Source organism: Calypte anna, chromosome 1, assembly GCF_003957555.1.
Source record: "Calypte anna isolate BGI_N300 chromosome 1, bCalAnn1_v1.p, whole genome shotgun sequence".
NCBI lineage: Eukaryota > Metazoa > Chordata > Aves > Apodiformes > Trochilidae > Calypte > Calypte anna.
In genome coordinates, this window is record NC_044244.1 from 104,873,689 (window position 1) to 104,887,654 (window position 13,966).

At 39.8% G+C, this 13,966-nt stretch overlaps 2 protein-coding genes across 3 annotated transcripts in view; one reads left to right on the forward strand and one right to left on the reverse strand.

The window, feature by feature from the left end:
* The first annotated feature begins 2,724 nt into the window (after nt 1–2,724).
* N6AMT1 (N-6 adenine-specific DNA methyltransferase 1) lies at nt 2,725–8,752 on the forward strand. Of its 2 annotated transcripts, XM_030454167.1 has the most exons (6): nt 2,725–2,928; nt 4,714–4,803; nt 5,473–5,563; nt 6,461–6,544; nt 7,178–7,319; nt 8,309–8,752. In XM_030454167.1, exons 1-6 carry the CDS (start codon nt 2,759–2,761, stop codon nt 8,413–8,415), a joined length of 684 nt encoding a protein of 227 aa, XP_030310027.1. In that variant the 5' UTR covers nt 2,725–2,758; the 3' UTR covers nt 8,416–8,752. The 2 variants fall into 2 exon arrangements, with proteins under 2 accessions (XP_030310027.1, XP_030310036.1); XM_030454176.1 differs by lacking the exon at nt 6,461–6,544.
* Nucleotides 8,753–11,414: 2,662 nt separating this feature from the next.
* Nucleotides 11,415–13,966, reverse strand: part of LTN1 (listerin E3 ubiquitin protein ligase 1) — a 28,447-nt gene continuing 25,895 nt past the window's right edge. Inside the window, exons 29-30 of the mRNA XM_030455510.1 lie at nt 13,222–13,389; nt 11,415–12,443 (exon numbers count right to left, since the gene is read on the reverse strand). Coding sequence (XP_030311370.1) covers nt 12,381–12,443; nt 13,222–13,389 — 231 coding nt within the window. The 3' untranslated portion in view covers nt 11,415–12,380. The remainder of the gene's footprint in view (nt 12,444–13,221; nt 13,390–13,966) is intronic.

Consider the following 13,966-nt stretch of genomic DNA (forward strand, 5'->3'; position numbering starts at 1 on the left):
AAAAGAAAAATGAAGCTCAGTGAATCTATGTAGACTCCCATGCAGCTTTTGATGTGATGTTACATGGAAAAGTATGAGCTAAGATGGAGATGATAGAGTTGGCAGAGGAAACGTCAGGTGAACAAGAAACTGAAAAAAGGTTATGTAGTTATACATCTACACTGCATACTGAAAAGAAATAGTATGAGGTTAAAATTAAGACACTAATGGTGACTTCCTGAAAGACCAGTTTTGAGGCTGATTTTACTGAGAAGTTTCAATACCCTTGAAGTCATTCTGATGACCTGAACTCAGGAGGTATCACACAGCAGGACAACATGATCAGAACATGAGCAGCAGGTGTGCAAAGTGAACTAGTAAAGCTAATAAAAGAGTACAGAATTCTCAATTTATAGTCAGTAATTTGGAAACCATTGAGGAAAAACTGAGGAAAAACAGCTGATTCCAAAATGGTAAGAAATCACTTTTTCAAGGAAAATGCAAACATGATAGTGGGATGTACCAGGAAAGCTTCAGGAGAGATGATGAAGCCAATAAATTCTGCAAAGCATAGGTAAGGTATTACCTGCAGTATTTTGTACAAGTCACTTATAGGATGATGTCAGATGTGACCCCCCCCCATACATGGGGAGTCTGTAAGAGTGGTAAGAGAAAGTAAAACCATGTCTTATGACAGCAAATGGTTAAGACCACACCTTATCTAGTCAAGCAAAACAAAGGCTGATGAGAGCCTTCTTATGTCTACAAATCCATCAAGCAAAAACTAGAAAAAGAACCTCTCAAGCTTACATACTAGCCAGAAGAATAAGTGAGTATAAAACCTATCACTACTGTCTTTAGGTCAGGAATTACAAGGTTTCTAATTATTAGAGCATTAAATGTTATAATAGCTTTTCATTAGAAATACTAATGTCATGAAACATAGCTACTTTTAGGAAGATATGTGCACAGTTTTAGGAAGAGATTATATGATGTGGTTGCCTGGTGGACTACATAAAAAAAAAGAGATTTCTTCCAGACCTCTCTCGGCACTTTTGTCCTTGCAGTGATCCTGGTGGCTCCACTTTCTCAGATGCACCAGAACAGGAATATTCACAAGTCCATCACAGGCCAATGCCTCATCCAGGACACAGATGGCCACAGCTGTTTGAGAAGTTTATGGTGGGAACTTCTGAGGGCTAGGACGTTATGGGTTAAGCATCTCTGTATGAGAGGAATAGCACCACATTCCAAATGGGATAGAGCCACACAGCTTAGCTAGTATAAACAAATGGTTATGATTCCTGTCAAGAACAATTTTTCATCTCCATAAAGCCCAGTTTAATAACATGGCACAGGCACCACTGAAAACAGGAATATTAGTTTTCCAACAATTTCCCAAAATTGAAATAGAATCTGTTTTGGCAAAAACAGTACAGTTGTCTACCAAGAAAAACATTTTAGGTAGTTAACTCTGCTCTGGCAGGGGGGTTCGACTAGATGGTCTTTTGAGGTGCCTTCCAATCCCTAACTTTCTATGATTCTATGATAAGCAATAAAAATAAATGTTTTATAAAATTCACCCAGAAGGACTTATAAATATTAAAACCCACAGTAATAATTATCCAGATTTCATGAAGAATAAACCAGCCAAAAATAACAATCAGTACAGCTGCAGATAGTGAAGTAATTTCTTCTACTACACTCCAAAGCGTGACCACCTGTAGAGATTAAAAAAATATACCCGAAGATTTTTCCTAACATGGACACAGTGCAAAATCCTGTCTCTTAACACGTCTCCATTTTGCCAAAGTAATGGAATTTTATGCAAGGAATGTTTTACAAGTACTTATTCCTCTGGCACAACAATAATTCATTGGGAAGACAGATGAAATGAAGGAGAACCTACTGGCTTTCCTTTTGCATTAAAAAAAAAGGGGGTATTGTCTCTAACCAGGCTCCAGCTCACTATAGGCCCCTGAAGAAGCCCTTCATGTTCCACATCTGACAGAGTTCTGGAGTTCACAAGGCTGGACCTCAGGATTCTGTCAAGTGTCTCTGGCAAAGAATCACAGAAACATATTCTTTCGTAACTGGAAAAAAAAAAAAGAGCTTCATTTAAGCTGCGCATCAGCACAAGCCTCTCCCCTGTGCGCTGTGCTGTAAAACTGTCCCTGAGAAACTTCCTCAGCACTTCTTCTGTGCGCCTTCCTGCCACCTTGCCGTGCACAAGTGGTACCTCTCAGGATGGAAAAAAAACCCCAAAACAATTCACTTGGGAGGCTGACACAGCATTAACCCGCAAGAATAGCAGGTGCATTGCACACCTATCCTCAGGGACGCCTGGGTAACCCACTGCGGGGACCGCTGTGCCCCCTAAGCTGGCCCGGGGAGGGTTTCTAATGACGGATCAATCGATGCCACCCCGGGCCGGAGTTCCACAGAGAACGGCGGCTCCCACTTGGCAGGGAACGCTCCGATTTCGGACACCGAGGCCACCCCAGCCCTTAGCCCCCGCTCCTTAGTCCCGCACTAAGGTCTCGGTCTCGGTCTCGGTCTCGGTCTCGGTCTCCGTCTCCGTCTCCGTCTCAACCCCCGCCCCCCGCCCCCCATCCCGATCCCGATCCCGATCCCAATCCCGATCCCGATCCCGATCCCGATCCCGATCCCGACCCCGCCTCCGCCTCCGCCCCCGCCCCCGCCCCCGATCCCCATCCCGATCCCGCCTCCCCTCCCGAGCGCCCCGTCCCGCGGAGGGGTTGGATGAAGGTGCCCGCGCATGCGCTCCCCGGGTCGGCGGGGAGTGATGGCGGCGCCCGAGCTGCCCACGCCGCGTTACGAGCATCTGGGGCCGCAGGGCCCGTTCCGGGATGTGTACGAGCCGGCCGAGGACACCTTCCTGCTGCTGGACGCTCTGGAGAGGGACGCGGCCGGGCTGAGGGAGGCTCGGTAGGCGCGGCGGGGTGGGAGCGGCCCTCGGGAGCGGAAAATTGCAGGGGGTGTAGGGGCAGCAGGTGGCGGTAGGGGAGGGCGGAGGGCGCCGTCTCTCAGGCCCGGTGTTTCTGAGCAATGGGGAGGGTATGTCGAGCTCCGTGGCCGCTTGTTCCTCGGCCCCCGGGCTTTAGGCCCTGGAGGGCGCGGGGAAGCGATGCGCCCTGAGCTTTCCTCCTCGGTCGGGCGGCTGGCGGAGAGCCCGCTCCTCTCGTCAGGGCGACTCTGTTCTCTGCCCTGTGGGTGCAGGTTGGAGCATGGTGGCAGGAACGGAGAGCTGGTGTTTACCGTGTTGGCAGCAAAAGGCGTTTGAGAGTGGTAAAATGCCCGTTCCCTGGCCATGAGGAGGCGGCAGGAGTTGCCCTGCTGCTCGAGTCGCTCCCCAGTGTCAGTGTAACTACTCCAGTGTTACTATAACCGCTGCAGAAATCGCCCAAGGAGTTAAATGTTAGGCGAGATTATTTTGAAACTGCCCACCAGTGCTGTTCGTCCAGAGCTGGCTGAAACTCTTCTGAGGCATTCTGCATTTGAGTCCTGATTTCATCGTGTGGCTTTGTGGTGATCTTCCATAACTTCTTGGAGAGGTTGACACCCCAGAAGGGAAAGCCACCCTCCAGGATGACTTAGTCTGGGTAAGTGGGCTAACAGGAACTTTATGAAGTTCTGTGTGGAGAAATGCAAGGTCCTGCACCTGGGCACGCATAACCCAGGAGCACAGTCCAGACTAGGATCCACCTGGCTAGAGAGCAGCCTTATGGAAAGGGATCCTCTAGGGGTCTTGGTGGACAACAGGCTCAACATGAGTGAACAGTGTGCTGCAGCAGCAAAGAAAGCCATCGGGATGCTTTGCAACAAGGCATCACCAGCAGACACAGAGAAGTCATCATCCCGCTCTACTCAGCACTTGTCAGACTGCACCTGGACTATTGCATCCAGTTTTGGTCTCTGCTGTACAAAAAGGATGCAGACAGGCTGGAGAGGGTCCAGGGAAGAGCCACGAGGATGATCAGAGGACTGGAGCACCTGGTATATGAGCAGAGGTTGAGAAGACTGGGTCTGTTCAGCCTTGAGAAGAGAAGGTTTAGGGGAGACCTTGTTACAATGTCCCAGTACTTAAAGGGCAGCTACAAAGAAGAATGGAGATTCCCTGTTTACAAGGAGTCACATGGACAAGACAAGGAGCAATGGGCACACATTACAGAAAATTTTTCATTGTGAGGACAGTCAGAGACATTGGAGTGATCTCCCAGGGGAAGTGGTGGATTCCCCCACTTTGTAAAGTTTTAAGTCTCAGCTCAAGGGGCTGCTGAGACATGTACTGTAAACAATAATATTAGAATGGTTGGACCAGATAATCCTTGAGGTCCTTTCCAACCTGACATTCTGTGATTCTGTTGGGAGTTCAGTCTTGCTCCAATGAATGTGTCATAAATGCTGTAGGTATGGAGCCTGTAGTGTTAAGATCAGGTAGTTTATGGAAACTTTAATGCTAGGTCCTGGGGGAAGCATACATGTTTCCCAGCATGGCCTGTGATGACTTGGAATGGCCTGTGTGTGCACAGGTGAACCTGGCAGCTGTTTACATGGGCTTTGGGGACTGTATGGTCAGGGAGTATTTGAGCCTGTCTGGGAGAAGGGCACTGTGGTAGCATGTTTCATATCACTGTCTTGATAAATTTTGTGTCTGTTGCAGGTGCTCTTATAGGCTACAAATAAAAGTCATCCAGAGTTTTCTCTCTTTAGAGTTGAGGTCTGCCTTGAAATAGGATCTGGATCTGGTGTGGTTTCAACATTTTTAGCTTCTTCCATTATCGGGTCCAGTGCGGTGTACATGTAAGTATAATGGCACTTAAACTGGTGCATGCAATAATAAAGAATACTTAACCCTTGCATATGTACTTCCCATTTTCAAATTTTAAGAATTAATCTTTTCACGCAGATACTTGGGCTAGGTGGTCCTGATGGGTCCCTTCCAACGCAGCATATTCTACGTTCCATGATTCTACAAAATACTAGCTCAGTCTACAGATATGGAAATCAAATAGACCCTATTTACTTCAGGTTCTGTAACAGTTATGTAGTCATGCAACTGAATTCCAATATTCCACTTCTTAGATAAACTACTTAGCTTATGCTTATGTTTACTGGGTTAAATCCTAAGTCTTAGCCACTGACTGGTCTCGCTGAGTTTTGATGGCATAGCATTAACTATCCAGGTGTTGGCAATGACGGGATACTTGTATGCATGTGTATTTATGCAGAGCTACCACTGAAAAGGAAATTCTATACTTCAGCTTTCAGACAAAACTTCCAATGCGGGTTGACTGGTTTAGCTACTGACACATTGTGTGTATTTTACTGGCGAACTTTTGCTATTTAATTGCAAAGTAATGGATTCTGGAAGGGGTATTTTCACTGAGAGTAGCTAATTACCATGTTCACAAGTTTAAACTTTCAGATGCAATAGCCAGTAACTTAGACTTAGTAATATTTTCTTTTTAGATGTACAGATATCAACCCGATGGCAGCTTACTGTACACTGGAGACAGCTCTGCTTAATAATGTTCACCTTCAGCCAGTCATTACTGACTTGGTAAGGTAGATGTTTCAGTAGCACCTTTTTTATAGTGTTTTGAAATTTTTAAATGCTTACTAGAGATACTGAAAACTGTGAAGTCTAGAACAAACATCTTAGTAAACCTGGGTTAATAAAAAGGAAACAACAAAATGTCAAACTATCTCTGAAAGAAGGGGAAAACAAATTACTTAAGATCTAAAATTAAAAATAAGGCTTTAAAAGTGAAATTTAAAAAATAATTTATGTAGGTATTGCTCAGAAAATGCTGCACAAAGAACTTTGCAGACATTATCCCATATCTTCCCCTATTGCTACACAGTTTTTTGTTCTCAGCAATTCCTGATTTAATTACAAACTGTATGTTGTTACATTTTGTTTCTTAGAAAATTTGATGTGGAGAAAACATTAAGTTGCTCATCTTTTTAGCAAGGAATATATTTAAAACACCCTTAACACATATGTTTATAAAACATACATGAAGACAGGCAACAAAAAATGTGATCTAAAATTGGGTGAACAACTGCTTATACTTGAGACCTGAACATCAGTAGCCACAGACTGGTCATTTGGGGTAACAAATAATAACTGTTGATAAATTCAGAACTCTTTCATACCAAACTTAAATTCTGAACTGAACAAGAATACTGTACTACCTTTGTGCTTGCATATGTGTCTCTTCCTCTTCTACATTCTATATGTAACATTATCTTAAAACTATTGAAATTGTTCTGCTATGCACAGGTACTTCTTGACGTTTCATTCAAAGTAAAGTTTAGTGTTCATGAGTCAGGCTGAAATGCTCAGAATATCCATCACCATGTAACTATTTTTACAACATATTTGCACTCTTTATGCTTCAAAAAAACCCCAAACAACAAACACTAAGAAAATAATCATCAACTTCATATCTAGGTCAAAGGACTGACTCCAAGATTAAATGGAAAGGTTGATCTGCTGCTCTTTAATCCACCGTATGTGGTAACACCTTCTGAAGAGGTAGGAAAAATCTGAAATACGTAACAAAAATGGTGTTTCTAGAGACATGGCAAATCACATAAGCTCCTGCATGGAAACTGCATGTTTTTAAAATGGTAACAGATGCTGTAGGACCAGCAGTGTTTTAGTGAAAATTATTTATTGAGCTGCGTATAAATACTCCATGGGAATAAAGGTTGCTAGTTGCTCCTTCTCAGTATCTAGTTTCTCCATCAGCTATGAACTGTCAGACTTCTGTTAGGCATGCTGAGGTATTCTTATGGAAGGATTCAATGCAAAATGCATTTGTTCCCCACAGAATAAATTCTGTGCTTCCACAGAATCCAACTCTTAAAATTGGACCCAGGAACACTTAAAGGGTTGGCTGGCTGCCTTCCTTTGGCGAAGATGCGACAAAACGTAGCTGTTTTGAATCGGTTTTAGAACAGAACTTGGAACAAAATTAGTATGCTCACTGTGTAGACAGTAGTTTTGGGGTACTTTTGCTGCATAAACTAATCTGCTGAATCAAAGTTGAATCAGATTTCTAATGGCAGACAGCTAAAGGTAGAACTCATGATGAAGTTTGTCTTTTATTATCATTGACATTTCTGTAATTCTTATTAAGACAGTCTGTGTTTTCATTCTTCCTAGGTGGAAAGCCACGGAATAGAGGCATCCTGGGCTGGTGGCAAAAATGGTAGAGAAGTAATGGATAGAGTTTTTCCATTGGTACCAGACCTACTTTCACCAGGAGGATTATTCTACTTGGTCACAATTAAAGAAAATAATCCAGGTGATCACTTTCCCTGGACCCTGAAATGTGCCAAACCAGAAATGTGCCAAACCAGATTTAACAGTGTATTAATCAAAATGTTGATCATAGCAATATTCTGTAGGCTATCAGACTTCAGTAAGTGAGAAAAAAATACTAACATAACATCAGCTGAATCTAACCTGTGGTGATAGCAACTGACTGAGGATAGACAGCATGTACTGAAATTTATATAGGTTAGCTAAGTCATTGTGTAGAAGTGCTACAGGCAGATAGAGTGCATCTGCATTCTTCATCTTTACTATGGCAACTCTGGAATCTTGTGCTTCTCATTTTTCAAGTAGTGTCTGATCTACAGAGGGACTTCTACATAACCTGATGCCTTGTGCATGCAGTGTATGGTGAGCTAGATCAAAAAAAGCAAATTCACCACAACTCATTAGGAACTCATTAGGCTAGTTTGGAAAATGGTTATGTGCAGAGCTCAGCAGCACTGCAAAACTTCAGTTCCAGGTCTGAAAAGTGACTGTCTTCTGGACTGTCTTCTGGAAAAATGACTAATAAAGCCAGACCAACCCTTTCTTCTGAAAGAGAAAGGTGCTGTAAACTTAAGAGGCAGAAGTCTTCAACTGGAAACGTTCTTTCATTCTGACAAACACGAAGATTCAGATTTGCTCCTTCTGCTCTAATGCTTACTGGCTCTATGTTGTTTCAAGAAGAAAGATTGTTCTTTCACACCTGATTGATTAGGCAGCTTCTGGGAGAAGGTGCTACAAATGAGCTTTGTAACTGGGATGTACATTTCTGTAATACCAAAATACAGAACTGAGTTAGTAAGTTGTAAGCTTTATTTGTTCTTGATGGAAGATTACTTTGCATAAAATCACTGTCTGAAAGGAGGCAGTTTATAATCTTGGCTTTACAGCTTATCTTTGCTAGATATTTTAGTGCTGCCTCTTACAGCCAGTTTAGCTATAAGCTCTGTTGTAACACTGCACTTTCCATTTCAGATGAAATTCTGGAAATTATGAAGAAATATGGCTTAGAAGGTACACAAGTACTTTCCAGGCAAGCAGGAGAAGAGATGCTTACTATCCTCAAATTTAGGAAGTCTTGAGAACAACTCCTAATCTTCCACGTACATGCAGAAAGTTGCACACAGAATACTGAAGTTAAATCAGCCTTTAAACCAAGATTTTCACCCTCTCGAGGTGCATCCTCACTTCCTGATTACTATAGTGGAACTGACCAAAACTGTATACTTATTTATATTCCAAATCTTAACCAGCTATAAACTCTTGTCAGAGGTACAGTAGTCCTCTGGCTGTCTGCAGGAGGAAGTACTTGCGACACCCCACATTTGCACTTAAGCAATGAAGTATATACAAATGTACTTGTATAATTGCCATTATGGATTAATATAATAAAGTTTGATGTAATTCTTCATGTTTTAAGAGCTAGTTTATACCTATGCATGGTTTAAATTAATGTTTGTAGTGTTACTCATTTTGATCTAGTATCAGACACTTAGAGATCTAAGACACAATTAGTGAGTTTATTTCTATAGTAAGGAAACTACTGGAGATAACACAGTAAGTGCATCTCAAGAGCTGAGACAAAAGCAAGCTGTTACTCTTCTGAGGTCTTCTGGGTGAAGTGTTGTGGCTACTGTGCTCCTTTTTATGCCATTTTACAAGGAGGGTATGACTATGGAGACACAGATTAAAGAGTTGTCATTCATTAAAAGATATTAAGGGGACATATAAAACGTAAGCTAATAAAAAGGCTAGGTAGCTGAAAACAGTGGCAGTAAGTAGAGAAGAGGAACACAAGTCCTTTCTCAAAATCACTATCCAAAATAGGAAGCTATTTTCTGAGCATCAGACCCTGATGAAAAATTTTCCTCTGCAGCTTCCTCCCCTTCCTGGTGCCCACAGCATTACAGGAGGGATGCTGTGCAGTGGACACAGGCAGAGGAGGAAGGTATTTTCCTCACATGCAGCACAAAGCTAGAGACTGTCCAGGTGTGCAGCCCCACGAGCCCTGGCGAAGGGAATACTTTCAGGGAAACTGATCTTTAAAGCTTTTGTCAAACTTCTTTTGGTGTCATGGTAAACCACTAGCTAGGTCCCTTTAAGGGATTAAGGTCCAAAGGGTTTTGGGTTTTTATTTTTAGAATGCTGAGGCACTGAAAAGACTTCTGTTTAAGACTTCAGAACCAGACTTACAACTCTGTATTTTCCCAGCTTGTGCAAGCATCAAAAGTTCTTCCATGCTTTGATCTGACCACCTGAAAAACTTTTCTAGGAGACTGATAGAAGAGGCTTTGGACAGATAACACCAGAAACATGTGACTGCAAACCTAGCTAGACCATTTGAAGTATTTTACTGCAATAGTTTGTGAGAAGCTGCTTTTGACTGGCTTAAAAGTTGTTCCTTACACCATCCTGAAGAAAACAGAAAGGATTTGACAGCAGGAAGTGTGCAGTGGTGATTGTTTTAGATCTTAAAAGTCACTATTCCTCAGCTTAGATAACTATTGATTGAAGTGCAACACTGCAACAATTTAAACACAGCTAATGCATCCCCTTCAGTAACTTTTCAATTTTTTTATATACACAAACAAACATAAATGTGAGCACAAACATGCAGCTGGAGCATTTGGAGGGAAGACTCAGTAATGTTAAGGATGTTACTCAGCTTTTGTGCTATATACAGTAAATTTTAGTACTCGGAAATCCTGAGTCTAAATAAAATGCATTTCATTAACCAAAGTAAGGCTAGACTCGGGATACTGTTGATTCTTGAATCACCAAGATACTTGTTGATTTTGAATAACTAGTCTAAAGAACGCTGAAGTTGAGAGGAAGCTTTGTGGCCATCTAGAAAATAATGTTTTTCCACAGTTTTCAACTGAAGAACTTGGGCAAACTTTAGTTCTTGAAGCTTACCAACTGGTCAGTTCTGGGAAGTCACATTTCAGTTCAGTTGCCTCCTACTTCTAGAACAGGGTGACTTTATGGCAGGCACTTGGCAATGCCTCACTTTTTTATTTGTTTGTTTGTTCAGTTTTCCCTTACAAAACTAAGGAGAGGAGGCTTTGTGCGTAGCGATTTTGCTTTTATGCAGAATTGTGGTTTCTTAATTTATAATTACAGCCATAAGGCTGAAAATGCTGTCATCCTGAGGCTGCTCTCATTTTATGTAAACCATTTTTGCTAACCAAGTTAGGATGCTGAGTAAGAGTCACAACATAAAAACACAGTTTGAAGATGTACTCAAAACACTCGAAGACTCAAACTACAGGTTTATCAAAAGTGAGTTTTAGTTAAATTGACTAGCTTTTAGTTAGAACTAAAGATTTAGTTTTCAAAGAGGTAATCAAAGATAAAAAAGGGCTTTCATGTGTCATAGCAGGTCACAATGCTCAACAGTGTAAGCAGTTTTAAATTATAAAGGACAGAATAATGAAAATCAGAACAAATTTAGAACAGAAAGTAATAAAACAACATGCTTTCAACAAAAAAATATTGCACAGATCTATTTCCTGGCCACGCTGTATTGCTGTCTGCTGTAATGTTCGTTACATATTGGTACATTTAATACTTTTCAGTGAACATTTATTCCTTCTAGAAGACGAGAATGAGAGTTAAGATCTGGTAGAAGAGTTTAAGGTGTCTCTTTTCAATTAATACCTGGTTAACCACAACTAGCCTTCAGACCAGTTACTAACAAATAAGTAATTTAGAATAACCAGTCTTGTCTGAGTCAAAGATATGTAATGGAGATGAGTTTAGTAGGTTTAGTAGGTTTAGTATCAGTAATTATGAAAAAAATTCAGCTCATCCTTTTTGATTCTCTCATAGTAATGTCAGAAAATTTCTCCCCTAGAAGTTCAGTGCTACCTGTTAAAAAATATGCTTAAATTATCAAGTTAAAAATAATTTATAAAACCGTTACCTCAAATGAGACCAACTTTGAGAAAACACACAGAATCTAAAAAAAAACCAAAACCAACAGCTGTTGAGGTACAGCCAATTGAATACACTATCAATTTGGAAACATAATCACACAAAGGAAGAGACAGTAATTCAGAAACTACAGAGAATGACAAAAGTTATTTCTTCCTCCCTTTTTATTTACTTTTCAAAGAAATCCATCACAAATACCATCCAAACAAGTTAAAATATATTAGTATGCTACTGCTGTTGAAAACAAAAGCAGGAAAAAAATGTCATGTTTACTTAGGAGTCCTTATTCTTATGGGACAGTGAAAGTACAGTGTACATTCAGAGATAGTTAATTTGCCAGCTAAGGAAGCCATGGAATTAAATAATTGATTGACTAGTGTGTATGCCTCCTCTTGTCAATTGTCAATAAACAGATAGTGGTTTTCACTGTCATGCAGGAATGATTGTACTCTCTCTACTTGGGCTTCTGATTTTCATGTGCTCATTTTCTGATTTTCAGGGTGCTCATGGCCAAGGGTTTTTGAGAAAACAAGACTGTTAAAGGTCAAAGCTCAGTTTATAAACGTTAATTTAAAGCATGCTATGTTTAAATTTAAATGCTTTAGCAGAAGGTTATCACCACAGTTCCATTCCTTAAAGTCTGACAGAACAACATTCATTATACCCCTTAACAGAAAGTATTATGAATGTACTATAGTAAAATATCAAGTCTATATACGACCTATGTTAAATTCACCTGTTATAATAAGAGGTATGATCTGGGTTAGTGCATAATACCATGTTAGAATATACCTAAAATAAGAGGTTTTTTTCTCAACTATGCTGTGGCTTAAACACCACTTTACAGACAAATGCATTATTTCTGAATATTTAGCATATCTCAATACCTTAAAAATATACAAATTAAAATAAATTACTCATTTCTTCATATCAAAGAAGAATCTTCAAACTTACAAAAAACAGTCCAGAGGTAAGTATGTGTCATATCCCACCAGTTAAGAATTCGAAGTAACTGACATTATTCCAAGTTAGCTTTTTTTCAACGTAGTTTATTTTCCCCTCTTCATTTATTACTTCACTCACTCACAGAAAGAAGACAGACTGTTTTATTTCAGAAGAATGTCTCTCGGCAGAGTGGACAGGTGGATTTGTTGCTGGATGTGAACCATTTGTACTGAAAGAGAAACATAACTGTTTAATATACGAATGCAAGCTAAATATCAGGAACACTGGTTTATCACTAGTAATAACCATTATTTACCAATTAATATAATTATCAATATTAACTATGCTTTAATAAAACAAGAAATAGTCAGAAAAGCCTTTCCACTTGTGTATGTATGCATATATTTACATATATGTATATACACATACTACACACACACACACAAAATACTAAAGCTTTTGTCAATAAAACCTGGCACAAAAGAATTCTTACCCAGCCTCATTTCAGAACAGAAAGCATTTTTAAAGCAGCAGAAATTCCTCCAGTGTATGGCTATACAGGTAGCAACCTGTTCCAATATACTTGTAACCACAAAACCAATGCTTATGACTTAGATGTAGTTACACGTTAATTATTCAGATCAATATAGTTTACTAAAAAGCACACTGTGTAAATTAAAATTTAATCTTTTCTACTTCCATGTCTGATCTGATAGCAAGAAAATGCAGTTGCTACACCCTATGCAGATGTAATGGCTTATGTCTTAATGAACACAAAATGGAGAGCTATTAACTGTGATGTCTATCAGCCCCTCTCTCATTACATGCCCTTACGTCTTAGTCCATAAAATAATTTATAATTTATATTTATTATAAAATAATCCCAAGTACTCCAATGACATAATGGAGAATGAATGGTATTAAAACAGAAGTTCCTGGTTTAAATTACATATTGATGTTTTGCCTGTTTAAAAAAGAATAAAAACAAACTTCGTCTAGGTACTTACCAAGCAAGCTGAATGAAACTTTTTCTTGCATGTTCTGCAAGCTTTTTTGGGAAGAGAATAGTTGGAACCATGAATGACTGAGAAACAGATCATGCAATCTTCAACGCCCTCAAAACGTTTATCCACATTATTTTTCCACAAAGATAAGCCTTCCATAATACTTCCATTCTAACAGAGGAAAAATAGTTTTTAATATCATAGAATGTAGGCGAGCATTAATCACAATGATAAAATGTACTTAGGAGCACTTAAAAGGGGACTTTAGCATTCTGAGTCACTGTTTTGTTTTGTTCTAACCACAGATGTTGCAACTTCAGCAACCACCAATATTTAGAGAATTTAATGTACTGTTTCTGTTGGGGTTTTGGGGTTGGCTTTTGGTTGGTTTTTTTCTCCTTTTTTCCTTTTTTTTTTCCTTTTTTGTTTGTTTGTTTGTCATAAAAGGGCTCATGTCTTATGAGATCTCAATTTTCAGTTTTGGCTATGGATTTAACAACTCATTAGGCCAATAATTTTACCTCTCCGTTTCAGCATCTGGAAAAAGCAAAGAGGAAGAGCGACCAATTCTATGAAGTCCTTTGAGATCTACTGTTAAATTCCATTACATATATAATAACATAACATATACATTCTATAACATATATAATAACATAACATAACATATAATAACATAACAAATAATGTTACCTTACTAGGAATATTTTTCTATTCTATTTTTAGTTGTATTCTATTTCAATTCTCTTTT